Source organism: Drosophila gunungcola (assembly GCF_025200985.1).
Source record: "Drosophila gunungcola strain Sukarami chromosome X unlocalized genomic scaffold, Dgunungcola_SK_2 000023F, whole genome shotgun sequence".
NCBI classification, from domain to species: domain Eukaryota; kingdom Metazoa; phylum Arthropoda; class Insecta; order Diptera; family Drosophilidae; genus Drosophila; species Drosophila gunungcola.
Genome location: NW_026453185.1, coordinates 1,066,431 through 1,090,853, shown reverse-complemented (window position 1 = coordinate 1,090,853; position 24,423 = coordinate 1,066,431). Strand labels below are relative to the sequence as shown.

The window sequence follows — 24,423 nt, the reverse complement described above, 5'->3', positions numbered from 1 at the left end:
TTATTATTAGTATTGTTTTAATTTTGTATTTTTGAGACAAGATCTCATTTTTTAAGCAAGTGGCATATAGAAAGCAAGGCAAGGTATTTTATATATCCACATACTTTTAAGGAAATTTAAAAGCATGTCATTAGCCTTAAAAATAATTGCCAAATAGGTATGACCTTTTACAAGTAAAACACAAATACTAAAGGAGCAGTATAAAAATCTAGAGCAGTGTGACCATGCCAACTAAAAACTAGGATATTTTTAAAAATGGAGAGGGGTATGTTAATTATTATTGAATCAGTTCTTTTTGAAAATCGTTTAAAATTATGTAACAGCTAATCGGTAAGCCAAGCAAATTGTTACAAAAGAGGTTCTTTTTCGCCAGCACGCCTGTAATGTGATATCTAATCTGCTTGGACGGCACATTGTCCAGCTGTCCGTTCTGCGTCCTTTATCCAGCGTCCTTCGTCCTTTTCCCTTCGCGCTCTGCGGCGCCATTGCCTTTTGCCTAAGCCCAAAACCATTAACACTTGTTTCTGTCATGAAAAGCGGAAACGCTTTTGTTTCTGTGCAACAAACAAGTTTCCTCGCCTCACTGCCAACTGGCAACTCGCAACTCGCAATTCGCAACTGGCAACTGCCTCTGGCCTAGTCACATTCCTTTTGCCTTATTCTTCTTTTTTTTGACATGGGTATCCGTATCCGAGATTCGCTCTTATCCAGCCTGCGTCCGCCGCCACTTGCTGTACAGGAATTTTCCAGCACTTAAGTCCCTGAGTTTTTGGTAAGTGCGTTTGCCCACTACCAACTGAAATCAAGTTCATTTCGAACACCACCAATAAGAGTTACTAAACTTGAAGATTCTGATGAATTCTAATTAATAGAACTTAATATATGATTTTTAATATGCTTAATTAGGGCCAGAAAATGCTAACAGTGTGACCTTGTTGCCTTACAATAAGGACAATGTGACCATGACATCAAACAATAATGTTAACTTTACAACAGACGCAGTGTGACCATGTAGCAAGCAAAAACATTGATTAAGCTAAGGTGAAATGAGGGGAGAGCACTTAGTAAAATCCATTATTCTATATTTCCTTGCATTTCATTAAGGTTTGGAGACCAGCCGGTTAAATACTTATGTCTACATTACTGGGCAGCGGGTGGTGTTAAAGGGTTCTGGGCTCGGCATGCCAGCCGACTGGATGAGGGTTCCGCCCCCAGAGCTCCTCCTTCGCCCTTCGGTCATGGCTCTCCTGATGGGCACAAACTTTTTGCACAGCCTGTCAACGTCAAGGCGTGGCTGACTGGCCTTTGTGGCGGTGACTGTACTGCGCCCTCCAGCCCAAAGGTGTTCGAGGAAAAGTTCTTGAGCCTCGTAGACTTGATGTTGGGTCCTCACCAGCTGATGCTCCCGTGATGGATGGCTCTCATGGCATTCAGCATTTTCTAGGATTTTTCACACCCGTAGCCACTCCGTTTAGATTATTTGCATGACGTTCAGGTCTACGGCGTTTTAATAACTTCAACGCAACATGCTTTGTTTTAAAGTTAGGCAAAAGGATTATGCCTTTTTAACTCTGAGTAATGGATGCATTTTCAACTAGTAAAGTGTGTACATATATTCTTAGTATGAATAATCGGGCAAGACAATGTGAGCATTATATTGTACATAGTTAGTTAATGTACATCACACTTGTATGCTTTTATGTTTTTCAAACCTTGATTTAAAACCAATTATTTTGAATTTTTGCTTTTAGTTTTCTTTAACAATGTGAAAGTTTTTACTTTCCTCAAATTGTTTTACTATGAATTGGACTTATAAATTTATTATAAAGCAAGCCCCCTCTTAAATTTTTGTATTTGTAACCTCTTCCCCAACTCTTTGTCTATTGCAACGTATACTTTCTTTAAATCCTTAACCATCTTCAACATCGTCGGTGCACTGAAATTTATTCGAAATGCCCAAAATCAATTTTATGTAATATATATTTCAAATTTTCTCTAATTTACCAAAATAGTTATAAGACTGCACATTACAATTATTAAATAATATTTATGTTTTATTTTTAACTTCTTCTGACAAACCTATACAAATTTCAAAGAATCATGGACTGAAATCATCTTATGTTAAAAATGAAATATATATTTTAATAAAATCATTAATTTCTTTTTGAAAGTTGTTAGTAACACTTTTTTTTAATTCTGAAATTTCACAATATGTAAATCTTAGAAAAATATCTTTAACTGTGCGCAGAGTAATAGGTAAAACATTACTTGAAATTATTTGAATCTAAATTCATTTTAAAATGTTTGTATTCTTAAGTGGACTTCGTATACCAACTTTATTTGCAGTGTGCAATTCGCTTTATGGCCAAAAAAGAAAGCATCATCGAAATCGAAGCGAATTTCTGTTGGTCAGCTCATCGAAGATGTGGAGGTGTTGGATGTTGTGAGTGGGTTCGGATTTTGAGGGGGGTGTGGGGGTTCTGAAGGACATGGGATATGGCCTGGATAGCGATGGTGTTGTGGATGCCGATGATGATGATGATGATGATGATGATGATGATGATGATGGGGATGATGATGATGACTGAGCTTGCATAAACGGGTTTACTCTTAAGTGTGTGCGCATGCTGAAGGATGGGGCCGAGGATCCAAAGATTCTGGCTGAAAAGGGGGTGGTAGTGCAGAGTGGGCGGAGTGGGAGTGGGAATGGGAGTGGGAGTGGCAAGGGAAATTTGTGCGTGAGCAGCATATTCGATGTGCCACAAATACAGCCAAGTTATTTATGCAGACTCACATACAAAGCATGCAAAGATTTTGCATTACCCCTCCATCAGGCAGCCAAAAACCACCAGCCAGCAACCATCACCCACCCATTAACCCACCAGTGACCCCCTTAACCCCCATCCAATGGGCCCTGTGCCAGCGTCTAAAGTAGCATCTGCCCGGGAGGTCCGCATACAATTAGCTGCAACTGTAATTAAAGCAATTGTATAATAAATCTTTTGCCAAATGGGAAAAGATCCACCCATTTCACTCCGGCAGGTATAATCGCAATAAGTGGACGGGGCGGGGCATTAGGGGGTTAAGCAGCGGGTGCCAAGTGAAATGCTCGCCAAGGAAAAACTGAGAAATTAATATAAATTTAATAGTTTTGGCCCCTGGCATTTATGGAGGGCATAAAACGGAGGCGGGTCGTTAAATGCATTCGAATGGATGAACTAGATAAAAAAAGCACAAGCCCAAGGATACCCTGCAAAAAAATAAAAAAAATAAATTATCAAACAAAATATACGATTAAAATCTATTCCAAAAAAATCAAATTATTAAAAACGTGTAATAATACTTTTATTTTACTACAGTTTGGATGTGTTCTATCTGAATGCGTTCGTAGAAATACAAATTTTAAACATTTTAAAAGTCAGGATTTTGTTTATATATACATTTTTTATGAGTTGAGTTAATTTTTTAAATTTCATACCCAATTAGTTTAGATTTTGAATGGAGGGTATTTTTATAAGCCTCACACAAAACCGCATATAAGCTCGTAAAACCCGTTTTTACAATTTGGCCGCCATTCAAAGACAATTGAAATGCCTAATTAATTCTGCAAATAACACTGAAAAAAAAAGTCTGTGAAACAAGGGCTTGATTCAAAAATAATCTCTTATGGAATGATAAATAAATGACTTTTTAATGATTTTTAATTAAATTATATGTTATAATGTATGTGATTATAAAATGGTAATTAAATAATATTTTAATGATTACAATTATAAGAAGTATTTAGTTATTAAAAGGAAATATGAGCTTATCCGGTTTATTTATTTTATTATTTAAAGTGGCAAAGTGTTAAAAGCTCACCACTTTGAACTGTATCAATAAAGTTGTAATATCCCGAATTATTATAATTTGTTGATTTAAATTGATTCAAATTAATATAGCTATGTAAATATATTTTAGTTATATTTTATTTTATTTATAATAAAATAATATGTTAGTCGAGTTACTTTTTTATTAAAATGGTAATTTTCCGTATCTAAGTAGTCCGTTATTAAGTCTCTGAGTTTTCTCCAACTGTTTGCCTGGCCTCTTTCCAGCTGACATCATTTTACTTTTGGTCAAAGCAAATCTCCAAAGTCCCCGAAAATTGTTTAAGTGTTTAAAGCGCACCACTGCGGTGGAGAACTGAAGAGCAAGCCGTTTGAATGTCCCGCCAGCGGAGTCGTCGCCCGGCAGCGGAAATAGTCCGGGAATTGCGGCGCCTGAGGGCCACGCCATTGCGAATCGACGACGAGGATGAGTCCTGGGCTGAGGGACACGAGCGGAGATCCGCTCCGGATGTGCCGGTGGCCAGTTGCGGGGAGTTGGAACAACTGCGCCTAAGTCGCCACCGGATCGGGCTGCTCCTGGTGCGGCCCGCCTTCGAACAGGCCGTCACGGGATGCTTTGTCCGGGTGAATATCAACGGGCGGCAGGAGCTGCCCGAGTATCGGATAGCCGAGGTGCTGGGCCTGGGCGAACTGGACCTTGGATACCAGCTCGAGGAGGTGCCCACGAACGTGGCCCTGAGACTGCGCTACGAGGATCTGGTGGTGCTGCACGAGATCGGCGACATCTCGAACCTGGCCTTCACCCAGGAGGAGTTCGAGTGGTGGCGCGACAACTGCGTCAGCCAGGCCATCAGTCCGCCCACCACCCACACGGTGGCCCGCAAGAAGGTCGAGCTGTACAACGCGCTGCAGTGCGAGGCCAGGGCACTGGCCACCATCCGGCGGGGCATCACCTTCAAGCTGCGGCCGCCGCACAAGAGCGGGATCATGGAGCGGCATGGCGGCGTCTATCCCTGGCGGCTGCACATACCGCCGAAAAACGGACTCCCTGGCAGGGGACTCCTTAGCAGGGGGGCAGGTGGATTCGGGGGCAGAAGCCCTTTCATCACTAGAACCCAATCAGAACGACAGTTTACCTGAATCATAAGCCATTTGGCATACGAACAAGAACAAGTTTAAAGCATTCACAATGAATAAATTGATCCATTTAGATGCATATTATGAGAAAATTTAAGCACAAACACTAAGAGATGTGCCAGCTTAAACACGAAATTTGATATGTCAAGTTAAGAAATGGGTCGCCTTTTCACAGGACATTGAAAATTTGATATGAATTTAATTTAAAAATGACTTCAAACAATTGACTGCCAATAATTGTGTATCTTTATTAAAAAAAGAATTTAAATGAATTAGTCAATTTATGGGCCTAAAAGTTTAAGCCACAAACTTTGAAATCAGAATGGAGCTGGTTAAGTAATAGGATCCAAAAGCGCAGCTTAGGGTAATATTTTTAGAAACACAATTAGCTAACATGAAAATGGTTTAAGAAAATTCACCATCATTAAAATGAAAAATTGTACTTTCATAGTTTTATATATAAATTTCCATTTTTTAATAAAACGTGCAGATCTAAACATTTCCAGCAGTTCACATCAAGTTGTATGTCTAATAAAGATTATAATGAATTACTTATATCTCTTACCTTTAATCTAATGAGTGACACAGCCAGTTTAATGGTCAAAAATTAGCTTCATCGAAAGACTTGAGAAGGCTTGGAAATTCGCCAAAAAGCTCTCTAGCTCGTCAACTGCAGCCCACAATAAAAATCACCAAATTTTGTTATAAGCTAGGTTTAGGATAACTTTTACCATTTTTTTTTAGAGCTCCATAAAATGTCCAAAAACGAAATGTTGCAGTGCCGGAACGCGAGCAGTCGAAATGGGGACCCTAAAATGCTGTGCAATTAGAAGTGAAAGAGCTGAATTTGAGATGGAGCGCCGATGGTTGGAAATTTGACCCCTTTCGACACCTTTTTGTCCCCGCGGTGGCGCCACCTGCCGGCCAGCCCCCGCGGATTTGGAAGCAACATTGAACAACAACACGCTAATGAACAACAAACTTGGGGCAACGTAACGAGAAGCGGCAACCAAATATCGTCAATAGGGCAAAAGAAATTACAGAAATTAAATGAAATGCAATTAACCGGCTAAATGAGCGAGGACCTCGCGAAAAGGGGGCGATTTTTCCAGGGGGTGGGTGGGGGTGTAAGGGGGCAACAATCAAGCGGCTGATGAGCAATTAGGAAATGAAAAATTAGCAAGTGAACTTGGCCAAAAAGGGGAGAAGACAACAAGCCAATTAATTAATATTTAATTGATTGCGAAAATTCCAAGGGAAATTCGGTGGGTAAACTTTTGTGTACAAGCCTCTTGGCTTTTCTCATATTTTGTAGTTATTTTCGTTTTGTTATTTTTCTTTGTGATTTTAATGTAGCCATTGCGCAATTAACGTTTGTCCAGCAAATGTTTTTCTCGTGTTTACGATGTTTTATTATTATATTTTTCTGTTGGTTTCATTTATGATTATGCCTGTTGTTTCCCCCTTTTTTTTGTGTGTGCTTGCGGTGCTTTTTTTTACATACACAAAAATGTCACTTAATAAATTTTACGACTGTTTTATGTTGTCGCTTTGGCCCTAAAAACGGCAGCGAAATAGAAGGTGGCCATAACACGCCCACTACAACACGTAGTATCCATAAATATAAAAAAAAACAGGGGGGCAGACGCCACGCCCACACATGTCATGTGGAGGCTGCTTAACCCTTGTTTGCATGTGCCCATTTCCCTACAAAACCATACCATTCCATTCTATTCCATTCTTTTATTTGGCCTGCCCTTTTCCCCTTTCGTCACGCACATGTCCTTATTTTTTCGGCCTACTCCTGTTGATTCCCCATGATTTGGCTAAATTAATTTCGGGCCATTCTGATGTTGCCGGGGCTTGGGCGTAATTAAAAGCCAAATGGTAGTAACACAAAAAAAAAAAAAAAACAAAACAAAAAATAGAACAAGAAAGGAGGAAAATAAAAAAGATTTAGGACCAAGGAGAGGCCCGAGAACATCATGAGTTATGAGCGAGAGATGCTTTCAAGTGGCTTTACGGGGGAACCTCGTAAATTTGCCATGAAGAAAGGGGGGGCAAATGGCTCACCCCTTCTGGCGTACTGTTTGAAAACTTTAGAACATTTTAATTTGCCCCTGCATTTTTTTTTTTTTACAATTTTCCATTTCCCCCACCCCCAGCCCACCATCTCAGTGAAAGTCATTCCCATTGTTTAGAGGCGGCACATGTTTGGTATTAGTCCTTGACTTTTTTTCACTCTGTTTTCCGAAACAGTTTGGCTGTTGATGTTAGGACTTTTGGTTGGATTAAATGCGCACTTCCACCTGGTGACATATCTTCTGGCTCCGGTTCCTTCGACTTGTTTTTCTTTCAAAAACAAATGCACTCTGAAAATTCGTATTATTTGTATCAAAGATTGTACTAAAACTATTGATGAATTAGCAAGGTAACAGATAAAAATGCCTATTTAAAAGAGCAAAGAGAAAAATGTATTAATTTTTAGATGTCTTCAAACTTAATAAGTAGGTCTTTATTTTGTTTGCCAATGTAATGAAACTATTAATTATTGCAAGCATGAAAATTTATTTCATTTGTTGTGAAACGTTATATTGCGTGCGTTATTTATCCCTTGAGTGAAAACAGTTTTATTTCTCATACATTTATTTCCAATATATGCTGTAAATAGGCATCATTTTTTTAACCTTATCATTCAGGCCATAATTTTCTTTGAGTGTTTTCAAAAGGGAACGAGAATGAGCGGTTCGGCAAGATGGTCGGCAATCAGCGAACATCAGAATCCAACGTTGAACTTTTGGCCAAGAAGGCATGGGAGGAGATGGCCCCTTGGTGGTGGGGTGCCCAGGGCGTTAAAAGGGGGTGCGGGGGTATGGGGGTATGGGTGCCGCTTGTCATGGCATCAGTCAAAAACTTTGCCAGCAACTGAATTATGTCATTTGCTTGACATGGTAACCCATCACTCCACATGGGAAAATATATTTATATACACATACATATATATGAGTGACTTCTGGGGGCAGGGGCGTCGGCTGCAAAGGGTAAATAGCGGCACATGTATAGCATAAAAATAGGAAAAACAAAACCGAACGGGGACAGGTAGAAAAGGAAAATAAAGTTGAGAAAGCCGAATTGGAATGAAGACGATGAAAATGCCGCTGGCAGCAATCAAGCACTGTGCAACAAGTGGTGAGAAATTCATTAAATAACAAACTAAACCTAACTTTCTTTGAATTTTAAAAATGGTCCATTTTAAAAACAACCATAAGCCATTTAAAAAAAAAAAAAAAACAAAAATTGTTTGCATAAATATATATTTTTTTCAAGATTTTTTTTTGTGTTTTCTGGTTGGTTACAAAATGGATTTCAATTAGTTTAGTTTTAGTTGATTCTAGAAATGTTACCAATATTATTTATTCAAATTACAATATTTACTTCATTTGTGATTAGCACTTCAATCACATTATTGTACTTAAATAGCAAATATTATTTACCTTAATTAGGTAGATATAGTTTTGGTAATTACACAGGTTTTTCCACATTTGGGATCACTGTGCGTGTGACGGGTTCGCCATTACATAGCCGCATATTTTGCGTTTTCACATTTTCCGCTTTTCATTTCGCCATCGTCCGCTGTTGTCGCTGCCGCTGTCGCTGCTTCTGCGGCACTGCCTTGAATATTTTTCTTCAATTTTATTAAAATTATGGAAATGAATGAAATATCTGCATCCCACGGCGTTCCATTCCGCCCTTTCCCTTTCCCATTTATCCAGCGCATCTTTTGAGCAAAGAATTTATCGAAAATTGCACCAGCTGCAAAATTGTCTTCCACAAGTTTCCCTTCCAGCCCCACACCGCCTACCGTCATATTCCATACCCCGTTTCCCATTTCCCATTTCCCATTTGCCAGCCGCTCTCCCAGTGGCTGTGCTGCTCTGGTCGGTACACACCTGGCCAGTGGCAAGTTTAATAATCCGTTTCGCATTTTGCGTTGATGCGAAACCAATCGATGTGCATCGAAAATGCCCGGAAGGAGCTGCAAGATGGAGCTCCAAGGAGGGGCAACTGGGATGCATAAATCCAACTCATTTGCATGGCCAAGGAATCAAGGATGAGCCGCCGGCAATGCCATTCAATTGCAGGAAAGTTATGCACTAGGGAAAAACTACCTTAAAAACACATTACAATTTGATATTTCTAATTAAATATTCATTTTGAGACTAAGTTTCGTACAATATTATTATTTAACATGGTCATGGAATAATAATAATAATAATAATAATAATAATAATAATAATAATAATAATAATAGGAATCTTTACTTATAAAATGTTCAACTTTTAAGCTTTTGAATATTCAAATAAAAAATAACATATTTAATAATTTTACTTAATTTATTCATTTATTTTTCAAGGTGTGTCTTGTTACCTTGCATTTGGTAATTACCGAACAGAAGTGTGATTTCTGATTCTAAGTTTACAAATCGGATTTTTTCCTTGGCAAGAAAAATTCCGCTACTTTCTCAACGACTTTTTCATTTTTCCTCGCAATATTCTTGCTTTTCCCTTCCTCGAGGGTTTTGCGCATTTAGCCGGTTAATTGCATTTCATTTAATTTCTGTAATTTCTTTTGCCTTATTGGCGATGTTTTGTTGCCATTTCTCGTTACTTTTTTTTCCACCGGAAAACCCCTAAGTTTGTTGTTCATTAGCGAGTCCAGATCTGCGGGGGCTGGCCACCAGGTGGCGCCACTCAAGGGGACGAAGGTGTTAAAAATTGCAGCTTTTACTAAAAGAAAAACTCAAAGGGAAGAAATCCTCTTCCGTTTCCTTTCAAAGCTGGCTGCTAATTGCTTTGCATTTTAGTGGAAAATCCCCTCTGTTTCGTTGGGATGCGTTGACAATTTGATTTCGGGCAATATATTTCGCATTTCCACACTCTGGCGAAGGGATTTGGCAATCAATCACAGGAGGTATACGTCTATTGCATATGTTACGGCAAATCTATTTCAGCAATGTGTGCACACATTTTTGCAGTATTTTTTTTTGCATGTAGTCTTTCATGTAGTCTAAAAAAATGTTATTTTTTATTTCGCTAATGACCATTTTCATTTTTTTTTAATCTTTTGTATTTTATTTGGAGACAGTTATTTAGATTTTATATTGTCAATATGCCTTTAAAATTTTTAAATGCACTTCTTGTAGAATATTGTTTTACCAAATTGGTTTAATATTTTCGTCGAATATATTAATTTGTTTGTTTCCAAATTAATTTGTTTATTATTTTTGGTTTACCTGGTAAATAATTAATATTTATTAAAGATTTAGTAGTCAGTACTTGTTATCTACATTATTCTCTTGAAAAATTGTAGTTGTTTTTCAAATTGTAAGGCATTGTTGCCCTGCCAAGTGACCTAATTTTGCGTCTATATTGCAATTGGTTTTCCTGGGCTTTCCTGCTGAATTTTCGCCTACGATTTTTGGGAACACCCAGCGCCTGGGGCTTATGGATGACAATTAGTATCTCTGCTGGTTGGCTGCTGCTGATGCTGCTGCTGATGCTGATGCTGATGCTGGTGCTGATGATGATGGTAACCTGACCATGTCCAGTTACCAGGACCAGTTGCAGTTGACAGCTTAGAAAAATCACCGCAGGAGCCTCAAGTGTTTTCCTGCGGAACTTTGATGAAGTATTTGTTGGCTAGACAAATGTGACATATCTGTGGGTGGCGGTATACCCTGCTCTCAAACACCTACCCGTCACTCTGCACTGAAAACAATTTGGGTATAATGTAAAAATACCCTTGTATGTAATATAAAATAAATAGGTAAATGAATTTATCCGAATTTAAAGATTTTCATTTCAATTAAAAATAAATAAAATATTACTTGATTTGTTTAGTGTGGATCATGTAGCATGAATAAAAGCAATACATTTCTTGAAATATGTTAAATATCTTAACTTGAATATGAATGCAATTAAGTTGTTTATTAAGATATTTTATTTTTAATCGTATAACCTTTCCAAATCACTTTAGTGTAACCAGTTTCTGGTTTTTTAACATTTATAGTAATAAATTACTTTTATTTTTATTTGTATTTTTTAAGTATGTATACATTTTTAAAACGGATCAATAAACCCAAATGAACTTTACCGATACTTTTCCTCAGTGTAGGTCCCAAGATGACTGAACAATCTGTCATTTGTCATCTTCAAGTGGCGTTGAGTGGAATTATGTAAAGAGCTCCTCCTCTGCCTTCTCTGCCGCCCCACACTGAAATTAATCTTATTTAATTTGAATTTTTTATTTAAATAATGAAAACGCGTCGTCCCTGAGAAACTTTTGTTTTCTGGGCACAAATTTCTCCTTTTTGGCCGGCCCTTCGTTATTATTATTATTATTAAATGGCCGCGGACAGACCAGGGGCGTTGGGCCGAAGGGGGGTGGTGGCTGGGGGCGTGGCACGTGCTACTTGTGGAACACTTTCCAATTTGTTGGAACCCCGGCAAGCTCGAAAACAATTTGTGACCCCGAGAACTGCAAACAAACCCAACAATGAGAACAAACAAAGTTCCTGGGGGCCATTTGAAGGGTGACCAGAGGTGTGGGGGTGGTGTGGCAAAGGGGGGGTCATATGCCACCTGCTGCGGGTTTTGTGTGGGGGGGGGAGGTGCGATGGAGGGGGTGGCAAAGCGATGGGCGATGGGCGGCAGTCGTGTGTCATTCTGCGGCAGCGCGCGGCACGAAAATGATTTATGAGTGAGCTGGGCCAATGGTCTCCTTTTGTGAGAGGGGGTAGGTCAGGGGCTGGGGAGGGGGCTTGGTGACCCCAGAGCAGCTTTAAATAAATGACAGGGTCAAGGGGATGGCGGTTCACAGGTCCCGCACTCTCGTCACATTTGTCACATAAATGCGAAAAGGTATTTAACATATTTAAAACAGAGTGGAAAGTCGAGACGTACAAGTTTCCCTTATAAAAATGAACAAATTGCCCAGCAAAATAATTGTTCCAAAACATCCTGGAATGTACAGTTAAGGTCATAAGTTGCAAAAACATGTACAGTTTAAGCTGTGCGTCTTATTTTGGTCATCACATCGAAAAGACAAGTGCATTTTTTCACAAATCTCCAAAAACCCAAAAAACACTTTTGAATCGGTTTTTGTATCAGAACCCCAGAAAGTCATGCCATACACCGTTGAATTTGTATTACAATTTCCAATCAAATGGCATTCACAGTTAAAATTTTTTCAGATTTTCAAATTTCTGCAAAAAATGATGATGTACCCCCTTAGAAAAAAGTCAGAATTTTGGACAAAAATAAATTTTTCAAAAAACGTTTTTCTAAATTCTGTTTTTTTTGTCGAAATTAAATTATTTGTTTTCAATCGATCAGGGATGGATGGTATGGGTTGCCAGCTGTTCAAAATAGCAACTTTTTTGACTTCGGGTCTCATTTTGGCAAAGTTACAACAAAAAGACTCTTCAGAAATAATTTTGTTTGAAAAATCGCCAAAAACACAAAATATACATTAAAAACTTGGTTTTTGTGTCAAAAGCCTGGGAAATAATGGTCAAAATGTGGAATGTCATACACCGTTGAATTCGTAATAAAATTTCCAATCCAATGGCATTCAAAGTTAAAATTATTTCAGATTTTCAAATTTCTGCAAAAAATGATGATGTACCCCCTTACAAAAAAGTCAGAAATTTGGACTTAAATTAATTTTTCAAAATGGTTTTCAATCGATCAGGGATGGATGGTATAGGTTGTCAGCTGTTCAAAATAGCATTCCTTTTGACTTTGGGTCTTATTTTGGCAAAGTTACAACAAAAAGACTCTTCAGAAATAATTTTGTTTGAAAAATCGCCAAAAACACAAAATATACATTAAAAACTTGGTTTTTGTGTCAAAACCCTGGGAAATAATGTTCAAAATGTGAAATGTCATACACCGTTGAATTCGTAATAAAATTTCCAATCCAATGGCATTCAAAGTTAAAATTATTTCAGATTTTCAAATTTCTGCAAAAAATGATGATGTACCCCCTTACAAAAAAGTCAGAAATTTGGACTTAAATGAATTTTTCAAAATGGTTTTCAATCGATCAGGGATGGATGGTATAGGTTGTCAGCTGTTCAAAATAGCATTTCTTTTGACTTTGGGTCTTATTTTGGCAAAGTTACAACAAAAAGACTCTTTAGAAATAATTTTGCTTGAAAAATCTCCAAAAACACAAAAAATACATTAAAAACTTGGTTTTTGTGTCAAAACCCTGGGAAATAATGGTCAAAATGTGGAATGTCATACACCGTTGAATTCGTAATAAAATTTCCAATCGAATGGCATTCAAAGTTAACATTTTTTCAGATTTTCAAATTACAAAAAAGGTAAGAAATTTGGACAAAAATTAATTTTTCAAAATAGTTTTCAATCGATCAGGGATGGATGGTATAGGTTGTCAGCTGTTCAAAATAGCATTTCTTTTGACTTTGGGTCTTATTTTGGCAAAGTTACAACAAAAAGACTCTTCAGAAATAATTTTGCTTGAAAAATCTCCAAAAACCCAAAATAAACATTAAAAACTTGGTTTTTGTGTCAAAACCCTGGGAAATAATGGTCAAAATGTGGAATGTCATACACCGTTGAATTCGTAATAAAATTTCCAATCGAATGGCATTCACAACTAAAATTTTTTCAGATTTTCAAATTTCTGCAAAAAATGATGATGTACCCCCTTACAAAAAAGTCAGAAATTTGGACTTAAATTAATTTTTCAAAATGGTTTTCAATCGATCAGGGATGGATGGTATAGGTTGTCAGCTGTTCAAAATAGCATTTCTTTTGACTTTGGGTCTTATTTTGGCAAAGTTACAACAAAAAGACTCTTCAGAAATAATTTTGCTTGAAAAATCTCCAAAAACACAAAAATTACATTAAAAACTTGGTTTTTGTGTCAAAACCCTGGGAAATAATGGTCAAAATGTGGAATGTCATACACCGTTGAATTCGTAATAAAATTTCCAATCGAATGGCATTCAAAGTTAACATTTTTTCAGATTTTCAAATTTCTGCAAAAAATGATGATGTACCCCCTTACAAAAAAGTAAGAAATTTGGACAAAAATTAATTTTTCAAAATAGTTTTCAATCGATCAGGGATGGATGGTATAGGTTGTCAGCTGTTCAAAATAGCATTTCTTTTGACTTTGGGTGTTATTTTGGCAAAGTTACAACAAAAAGACTCTTCAGAAATAATTTTGCTTGAAAAATCTCCAAAAACCCAAAATATACATTAAAAACTTGGTTTTTGTGTCAAAACCCTGGGAAATAATGGTCAAAATGTGGAATGCCATACACCGTTGAATTCGTAATAAAATTTCCAATCCAATGGCATTCAAAGTTAAAATTATTTCAGATTTTCAAATTTCTGCAAAAAATGATGATGTACCCCCTTACAAAAAAGTCAGAAATTTGGACTTAAATTAATTTTTCAAAATGGTTTTCAATCGATCAGGGATGGATGGTATAGGTTGTCAGCTGTTCAAAATAGCATTTCTTTTGACTTTGGGTCTTATTTTGGCAAAGTTACAACAAAAAGACTCTTCAGAAATAATTTTGCTTGAAAAATCTCCAAAAACACAAAAATTACATTAAAAACTTGGTTTTTGTGTCAAAACCCTGGGAAATAATGGTCAAAATGTGAAATGTCATACACCGTTGAATTCGTAATAAAATTTCCAATCGAATGGCATTCAAAGTTAACATTTTTTCAGATTTTCAAATTTCTGCAAAAAATGATGATGTACCCCCTTACAAAAAAGTCAGAAATTTGGACTTAAATTAATTTTTCAAAATGGTTTTCAATCGATCAGGGATGGATGGTATAGGTTGTCAGCTGTTCAAAATAGCATTTCTTTTGACTTTGGGTCTTATTTTGGCAAAGTTACAACAAAAAGACTCTTTAGAAATAATTTTGCTTGAAAAATCTCCAAAAACACAAAAAATACATTAAAAACTTGGTTTTTGTGTCAAAACCCTGGGAAATAATGGTCAAAATGTGGAATGTCATACACCGTTGAATTCGTAATAAAATTTCCAATCGAATGGCATTCAAAGTTAACATTTTTTCAGATTTTCAAATTACAAAAAAGTAAGAAATTTGGACAAAAATTAATTTTTCAAAATAGTTTTCAATCGATCAGGGATGGATGGTATAGGTTGTCAGCTGTTCAAAATAGCATTTCTTTTGACTTTGGGTCTTATTTTGGCAAAGTTACAACAAAAAGACTCTTCAGAAATAATTTTGCTTGAAAAATCTCCAAAAACCCAAAATAAACATTAAAAACTTGGTTTTTGTGTCAAAACCCTGGGAAATAATGGTCAAAATGTGGAATGTCATACACAGTTGAATTCGTAATAAAATTTCCAATCGAATGGCATTCACAACTAAAATTTTTTCAGATTTTCAAATTTCTGCAAAAAATGATGATGTACCCCCTTACAAAAAAGTCAGAAATTTGGACTTAAATTAATTTTTCAAAATGGTTTTCAATCGATCAGGGATGGATGGTATAGGTTGTCAGCTGTTCAAAATAGCATTTCTTTTGACTTTGGGTCTTATTTTGGCAAAGTTACAACAAAAAGACTCTTTAGAAATAATTTTGCTTGAAAAATCTCCAAAAACCCAAAATATACATTAAAAACTTGGTTTTTGTGTCAAAATCCTGGGAAATAATGGTCAAAATGTGAAATGTCATACACCGTTGAATTCGTAATAAAATTTCCAATCGAATGGCATTCAAAGTTAACATTTTTTCAGATTTTCAAATTTCTGCAAAAAATGATGATGTACCCCCTTACAAAAAAGTCAGAAATTTGGACTTAAATTAATTTTTCAAAATGGTTTTCAATCGATCAGGGATGGATGGTATAGGTTGTCAGCTGTTCAAAATAGCATTTCTTTTGACTTTGGGTCTTATTTTGGCAAAGTTACAACAAAAAGACTCTTCAGAAATAATTTTGCTTGAAAAATCTCCAAAAACCCAAAATATACATTAAAAACTTGGTTTTTGTGTCAAAACCCTGGGAAATAATGGTCAAAATGTGGAATGTCATACACCGTTGAATTCGTAATAAAATTTCCAATCGAATGGCATTCAAAGTTAACATTTTTTCAGATTTTCAAATTTCTGCAAAAAATGATGATGTACCCCCTTACAAAAAAGTAAGAAATTTGGACAAAAATTAATTTTTCAAAATAGTTTTCAATCGATCAGGGATGGATGGTATAGGTTGTCAGCTGTTCAAAATAGCATTTCTTTTGACTTTGGGTCTTATTTTGGCAAAGTTACAACAAAAAGACTCTTCAGAAATAATTTTGCTTGAAAAATCTCCAAAAACACAAAAAATACATTAAAAACTTTGTTTTTGTGTCAAAACCCTGGGAAATAATGGTCAAAATGTGGAATGTCATACACCGTTGAATTCGTAATAAAATTTCCAATCGAATGGCATTCACAGTTAAACTTTTTCAGATTTTCAAATTTCTACAAAAAAGTAAGAAATTTGGACATAAATAAATTTTTTCAAAAAACGTTTTTCAAAATTCGGTTTTTGTGTCAAAACAAAAATAATGGTTTTCAATCGATCAGGGATGGATGGTATAGGTTGTCAACTGTTCAAAATAGCATTTCTTTTGACCTTGGGTCTTATTTTGGCAAAGTTACAACAAAAAGACTCTTCAGAAATAATTTCGTTTGAAAAATAAAATAAATAAATTAAATAAAATAAATTTATGTGTTGAAAGCTCACATACTTGCATAATTATTTAAGTGAGAAACCGTTCTAAAACGAAGAGTATTTGACAATAGATACGGATACAAATAGATGACCATTATGTGTTTCACAATCTTAAAGTTTGCTCAAGTTCTAAACCGAAAAAGTCTCCCTTCCATTTAAAAGCATTTTTAATTAAATTTTTTCTTCTCTTCCGAAGATTCATTGTCCTGGCAACCTATTATTTCTTTTTCGGGCATCCCGGCGCCTTGAGCCGACTTTTTAATTGCATTAACACGCTAATGTAAGTCGCATAATGCCGACAGCGGTCCTCCGTCCCCGATTCTCGCCGGAATGCCCCGCTTATTACATATTTATGTTTATATTTTCCTGTATTTTTGGACATTCCACCGGAGAACGTTGAATAAATTCTAATTGTCTTTGGGTGTCCCCTTGTGTTTTTTACGCCTCCAGGCGGGACATTAAATAATATTGCTTTGGAACATATGGACAGCGTCGGTTCGGTTTTGCCTCACATTTCGCCGCCAACGCGGGGAAATAGTAAAAGCAGGACGAAATTAGCAGGACGCCAAAGGGACAACGAAAATTTCTTACCTGTTGGCCATAAAATAAATTCCATTATACGAGCCTTTGTTGTTCGGGTGGGTTTCTCGCTGCTCGGTAATAATAATAAAAGCCCAAATGACAAGCACAACAAAATGGGCAGCTTACTCTAGCTATGCGAATCAAACGGGGGCGAAATAAGACGGAATGACAGCCAGCTGATGGCTGAGAAACATAATAAACACGATTATTTTGTATTTCTGATTTTAACGGGGGATGTTTGGATTACTTGGCAATCGAGCGAAAATAACAAGCTAATGTTTAAATAGCTTAACGATATAGTTGCAGTTATACGTAAAGTGAGTAAACTTACTTTTAGAACTAAGCAATTAACAAAAATTTTTAAAATACAACTGTGAAGTTTATTTTGTGTTTTTAGGACAATGTTTAACTTATAAATTATTAAAGTTTATGTATATATAAATTTATATCTAAAAAGAAGCATTAATGAAACGGAATATTAATATTCGTTCAGACATTTAATTATAAAGAATGTTCTTACTAAATTAAATATGTAGATCTTTTTAATATTAGATCACATACTGTATTGTAATTTAACTGCATGCTCCTTTCAATATATAAACATCAATTTAATTATTTAGCATTAAAGTCCTAAGTGGCATTTAAATCAGGCCAAAAATGTGCTTTCTCTAGCTTAAAAAAAAAAGTGAGCCCAGGGGTCTAAAAAAACCAATTTCCGAGCAAACACATATACGCACGGGAAAAATCGCGAAGACAAACAAAAGTTTCTTCTCAACAAAAAAAAAAAAGCAGAAGTGGCGAAAGAAAGTTACACTTTTTCCCATTTTGTGTAAATTTAATTTTATCTGCGTCCAGGGCGAAACAAATAACACATGGATGTGTCTTCGTCTCTCTCACCTCGGCTCGTGCCTTCTCTTTTATTGCAGCCTTCCCTTTCTATTGCCCAGATTTACGCAGCTCACTGGACAATCATAAAGAGTCTGCCTGCCACACCCACTTTTGTGGGCGATTGTCAAGTCTTTTGGGTTTTTTTGGCACCCGCCAAGGCCACGCCCCCAATTTTCCTGGTGGGAGGCCAATAAAATAAGGACAAACCACAGGCGGTCGAGGTCAAAGCAATTAGTCTGTTGGAAAAATAGGCAAAAGCCTAAATGAAAATTAATCCAATATATTTTTAAAACCTTCAATTTTTAACAATAACCAGAAAATGTAAAATGAAGTAGATTTTTTCAAGGTCAAAATTAAGGAAAAAATTGTTGCTTTTTGCTATGAGAGAGCCTTAAATCCAAGAAAAAGTCCAAGTTCAAAGTGAAATGCTAGCCACAAGCAAACATTTCTTGCGACGGAATAATTAACTTTAAGAAATTTGGCAAATAATGAAAATAAATATCTTGGATGTAAATTAAATTATTGACAGCAAGAAAACTTTTCTGGAATTTCGCAAATTATGAAAGGAAATTATTTAACCCGTTAAACTGGTTAAAGATTTTATCCGGACACAAGCCGCAAGTGCAAAAGGCTAAAGAATTTAAAATTCTTATTGAATTTACATGATATTTGCAAAGAATTTTCCATTTTTTCTGCCGCCTGGAAACATTTCACAGAGCCGAAAATAAAAGGAATTCCCAGTCTAATGAAGTCCAAAAACACAATTTCTTTAAGCTTATCAAAAAATGTAAAGGAAAATATTGATGTTATTTTTAAACCAGACAAACATTTAATACGTAATTACTAGCCTAAACATTTTTCTTCACCACTTGAACTTCAAGCAGATGAAATGTTTTTGGCGAATTTGCGAAATTCATTTGGCAAAAGTCAGGCGCTCAACTGCAGTGATGAAAGTACTTAGCATTTTGTATTTAATTTTCATTTCTGCATTTGCATTTCAACTTTTCACTCTCACCACACAAAAACACAGAGAAAAAGCTTCGGGGCGTTCTGAGCACGTATAGTACATAAATGTGAGTACAGTTGCGGTAAAAATAAAAGTTATCATAGCATATATCCTTAAGCTATAATTATAAAAACATTTTAAAAACATTTCTATTTATTATTGAATATACACATTTTTATGTTCGAAAGTCTATCTGTTATATTTGCATCTTCTTTTCATATGTTTGCAATATCATATAAACAAAAATCTAAAAAGTTACAATTTAAAAATGCATTGATTGACAGTGACTGATCCAAATGCATTTCATTTGTATTTGACAATACAATTATCTTACCATTTAAAGTGAGAAAAAAATATAAAATCAAAAAAATTTCTTAAGTAATGTAAATATTTTGAAATAAAAATGTCATTTATTAACATGCAACATGCAAATTGAAATGCTGAATATCTATACTTGATAAATTAATAGTTAAAAATTGAAATCAATCACACCACAATTGAAACCATTTGTTTCATGATTGATACTATTAGTTGTAGCACAGGTGTTTGGGCAGCGAAGAGATGGGAACAGTTGATGTGTCATAAAAACAATTTCCCATTGAAATTTTGTTACACGAGACAAAAGCGGAGTCAAAGTAATCGGGCCCCGGGTGGGCATGTAGGGGTTAAGGCCCTGTCCTAGCGACAGTTTTCGGACAAATTGCTTGGCAAGGGGGCATGGCATGGGTTAAGTGCGGGGGTGTCGAGTTCAGGTCGGCGAAACTTTTTACGGCCGAACATGTCCGGGCATGCAAAACATTTGAAAATGTTAATTAAATTTCTCCGTGCACTACGTCTTCTAATTGGTTGGGAAATTGGCATCGAGGGTCGGGCGGGAAAAACACGTTTACGTTTCCCCAGGCCCACAATTATATTTTTGGGCCACTAATCAGGTTGGGCTGTCCTTCTGCGATTAATTATACGAAATATTCGTTGCCACTGCAATGTACTCCAATTGTTCCGGCCAAAATACATGTACATACATACATATGTATAGTACATTTGTCGAGCGATCTATGCACTGTCTGGAGTGAGTGCATATATTACGTACTGCTTATTATTTAAATTTCGGCAATTGTTATTGTTATTATGGCCGAACATAATTTGGGCAAAATCGAAAATGTTTCGTGCATAAATTAAAGTCAATTTATGCCAAGAGTTAAATGTATTCATTGGAGGAAGAGGTATAAATAAATCAAACTTGGTGACTTAGTGTTTCCACACATTAGTTTTAAAAAAATTAATGGTTTTGCCAACTTTAAAACAAATTGGTTTTAACAACTGAAATAATTAAAATGTCTTTACTTTTACTTGTTACTTTCTTTAATTCACCCAAATGCAATCTAAATTCCTTTGTGAGCTCAAAAAAATTCATTGAATTGTAATTTATGATTTGGGTTTAAACACTTTCCACTGATCATGAAAATAAAACAAATAGTAAGCACTGAAAGGTAAATATTTTTATGATTGGAAGTTTCGTTGACTTCAATTACAACAAGTAGTCAGAGGACTTCACCTGATGTTTGTTTTATTTATTTTTTTTGGCCCGGCCACAATGTTCCAAAGGACCAATCTTAGGCCATAAGAAATCGAGTTTTTTTTTTGTTTTTTTGCCTGTGCGCAGGACGTTGGTCAAAGGATTTTATTAGTTTTTCGTTTATTCGCCGGCTGCCTTAACTTTTCCGCTTTCGCTCCTTCTTGGCCTGTGTAATTTCTTTATATTTGTGGCTTTTATTACCCGGCCACACAGGACCAAGTCCGAGTCCTTGTTGTTTGCCTTTCGCTGCCTCGATGTTGGTTTTGCTAATTTTTATTTATGTTCTTAAATGCTTCTTGCCGTGCCAACGGGCCACGCATTTTTATTAATTTTATTTCAGCGTGATTATTGTGATTAGTTTGCCTGGTTCCCTCCCCTCTTTCCCTTCGCCTGTTTTATTTATTTGTGCGACGACTTTGTCGAAGTAATTTTCATAAATATTTTCCTTCTTCTCCTCTTATTATTTTTTTGAGGCGCGACAGGGGAGTCGCCACTTTTTGTTAGCCGACGCTTTATTTGGATTAATTAAGACAAAATCCGTTTGCTTGGATCGAAGGAAATTTGGTCTAATAAAGTAAATTAGCTGGCATGCCCCACTAATTTAAAATGGCTAGAAAGTCTTGAGCTTTATATTAATTATGTTGCCAAGGACCAGAGCTTATCCATCGCAATCGCTGAATATTTGCCTCTTGTGTGAATATCTGAGTTAAATTCTGGTCAATCGATGTATCCTTAATGATTTATGCCGGCCTCAACAAGTTGCTGACCTATAAACTTTAATTTAGTACAATAAAGGGGGGGTGCGAAGGCGGAAAGTGGAAAGTGCATTAAACCAGCGATGAAGCCTGTTTTGCGAAAAGTAAATCGCCTCAATTTCCACCTTTCAACATGTCTCGACATGTCCGTGTTCTTCGTCCTCTGGGTGTGCGAGTGTGTGTGTGTGTGTGTGTGTGTGCGTGCTGAGTAGGCTCTTGAGCCGCACAACACTTCCGGTTGCCACTTGTGAGCGAAAAGCTTTTCAGCCTTTGAGTGTTTTTTTGTGGCAGGATCGAGCAGACATTCCAGACATCCCCAACCCCCCGATTTTCCCCTCTTCTTTTTTTCCAGTGTTTGTGTGTGTTGTTGTCGCGCAATAACAAAAGTAAACGGAGAATCAAAGGGGCATTTTTTAGACTACCAGCTACCCTAAACTCAAAAATATATACAAAATATCACATTTTGGAATTTACTTAAAAAAAAAAAGAAACGAAACGAAACGAAAAAAACAAAAATTTGTTTGTAATTAAACATAAAAAAAAGATATATATATATTCTTTTAATTTTGTTTTGTGTAATTTTTTTTGGGTAAATAATCACATTATCATTTAAAATACAATGACTTTCTTTTGCTTGTCACAGATATTAAAACCATTTAAACCAATATTTTTAATATGAAAATTCAAATTGATACTGAGCGTTTTGACTGTTGTTATTTATTGTTGGTAATTTTCAGCAGTGCAATCTTTAACATACAAATTACAAGAGCTCAAGTTCCCAATTTCCTTATCATTACAGGGTGCCCAAAACGCACTTTGGGCATGAGGGGGTTAAATGCAGGCGTGTTTATGTTCTTCGAGTCCTCAAACTTCACCTCCAGATGCCGATGCAAACAAAAATCCAACTGCAACTCCTAATGGAGTGCGAGTCCGGCACAGATGCATTAGGGATTCTTTAGTTGGTAATTTGCCATTTGGCTTAAACAGTTTTAAGCCATACAGCAGTTTGTCAAAATCTTGTCCAATACTTGTGGTTTTGCGGCACTGCTGCTTATTTTGCTTGGATGAATTTTCAATGATTTTGTAATTTATTATTTATGAATATTTAGTGCTTATAGAACAAGCAGATAATTCATTTATTTATAAAGTTAGTTCTTCTATTTTCAAACCTTTTTCAAAGCTTCTCATTTCCTTTTTTGTATTTATTTATTTTTGTTCCCCTTTTCCGTTATTCGAACAAAGTGTTTTTATGGCCAATTTGACGAATGACCCCCAATGGAATGGGTTAAGCGGCTGTACTCTGTGGTCGTCGAATATTGGAAGGTCGAATCGACCGATTTTTGCCTAATTTATTTGCTCGTATCGCTCATAAATAAAAGAAAATTGATTCAAGGGGAAGAAGCCAGAGTTGACTTATTGAATTTGCCTAAACGGGGAGAGAAAATAAAAGAAAGCCTGCGAGGTTGCCTCTAAAAACATAAGAGCAACGCATAATCATCATTGGGGAAATGGCTGAAGGTCGTTGGCCGGGGCGGGCGGAGGACGGTGGGCGGTGGGCGGTGGGTGTGGCAGGGGTGGGTCCTAGGAAACGCCTTAATGCCCCATCTAATGGTGCAAATAAATTTCAACTAAGGAATTTTTATAGAGAGAGTCATAAAACCAAATGGCTGCCAATGTTTTGCTTTTCCCCCCGGTCGTAGTAACGTTAATAGCCTTAATTGAGCGTCTGCCACGCCCACTTATTTGTTTATTAGTGCTCCCATGCCCAAAAACAACACGGGGAAAATGTGCGGGGGGAAAAGCATCATGCTGGAATTTTCATTTGTCGTTGACAATAAAAAGACGTGGCCAAATAGATACGTTGCACTAAGGAAAAACTGTATCTGGTATCCAAGAAATAATACTAATAAAATAATTCTCTCCTTTCTAACTTATAACTAAACACATTTAATTATTATTATAAAAATAATATATATATCTTACATATCTTACATTCTTACATCAACAATAATATAATAATTGTAAGAGTTAAACAACTGTAAGAATGTCAATTTGCGGATAGTTTATCAATTACAAACGAAACAATTTTGTTCAATCCAAGCACTCTCTGAATTTATTTAATTTAAGCCTCAATTTTTGCTCACTGCACTTCAGTCGGTTTTTCTTACAGTTTTCCAGCATTTTCAGATTCCTGCAGCTTTCGTCAGTCGAATAATTTTCCACCTGGAATTTGCAGGGATATTTTTTTAAAGGGTCCTTGCCACGCCCACCACCCATAATTATGTGTGTGTGTGTTAAATCTTCTGCTGCGGGTCAAGTTTAAAGATTCAATTTCCGAGGCAGCGGGAAAAAAATCCATTAAAATTGTTAAATGCACCGTTGGCAGTTTTCCACATCCTGTCTTCTTCTTCATCGCCATTTCCTTTGCACTAATTTGCGTGTGTGTGAAGGTGTGTGTGTGGGTGTGGGTGCGACTGTACTGGTGTGTGTGTGTGTGTGTATCCTGGCCGGTGAGGTGTAACGATGTCGCCTGAAGTATGGCGCTGCAATTTGCTCCGAGAGTCAAATGGATTTGACCTTAGCCACATGGACGAGGTAAGGGGGCGGTGGGTGGTTGGGTGGACGGGTGGGAGGTTGGGTGGTGCAGTATGCTGGACCAGCACTAATGCTTAAGCTGATTTTAACAGACACACACACTCGCAAACACCCTCAAACACACTCACATCGCGGGCAGACTTAATTTGCAGACAGAGCGCAAAAATTTCTCGAGTATTCTGGCACAGTGTGTTGGGTCAGAACAAATATATATTAATAGGATTTAGATAATATTAAAACAGAGATAAGCCAAA

At 36.4% G+C, this 24,423-nt stretch overlaps 1 protein-coding gene across 1 annotated transcript; it reads left to right on the top strand.

Annotated features, from left to right (window-relative positions):
• The first annotated feature begins 4,053 nt into the window (after positions 1-4,053).
• Positions 4,054-5,214, top strand: LOC128260391 (RNA polymerase-associated protein RTF1 homolog). Its single transcript, XM_052993358.1, has one exon. The coding sequence runs from the start codon at positions 4,206-4,208 to the stop codon at positions 4,968-4,970; it is 765 nt and encodes a 254-aa protein (XP_052849318.1). The 5' UTR covers positions 4,054-4,205; the 3' UTR covers positions 4,971-5,214.
• The last annotated feature ends 19,209 nt before the right edge of the window (positions 5,215-24,423 follow it).

What these genes read in the sequence shown, in the direction of transcription:
- LOC128260391 (XM_052993358.1), top strand. Translation starts at nt 4,206, where the DNA reads ATGTCCCGCCAGCGGAGTCGTCGCCCGGCAGCGGAAATAGTCCGGGAA.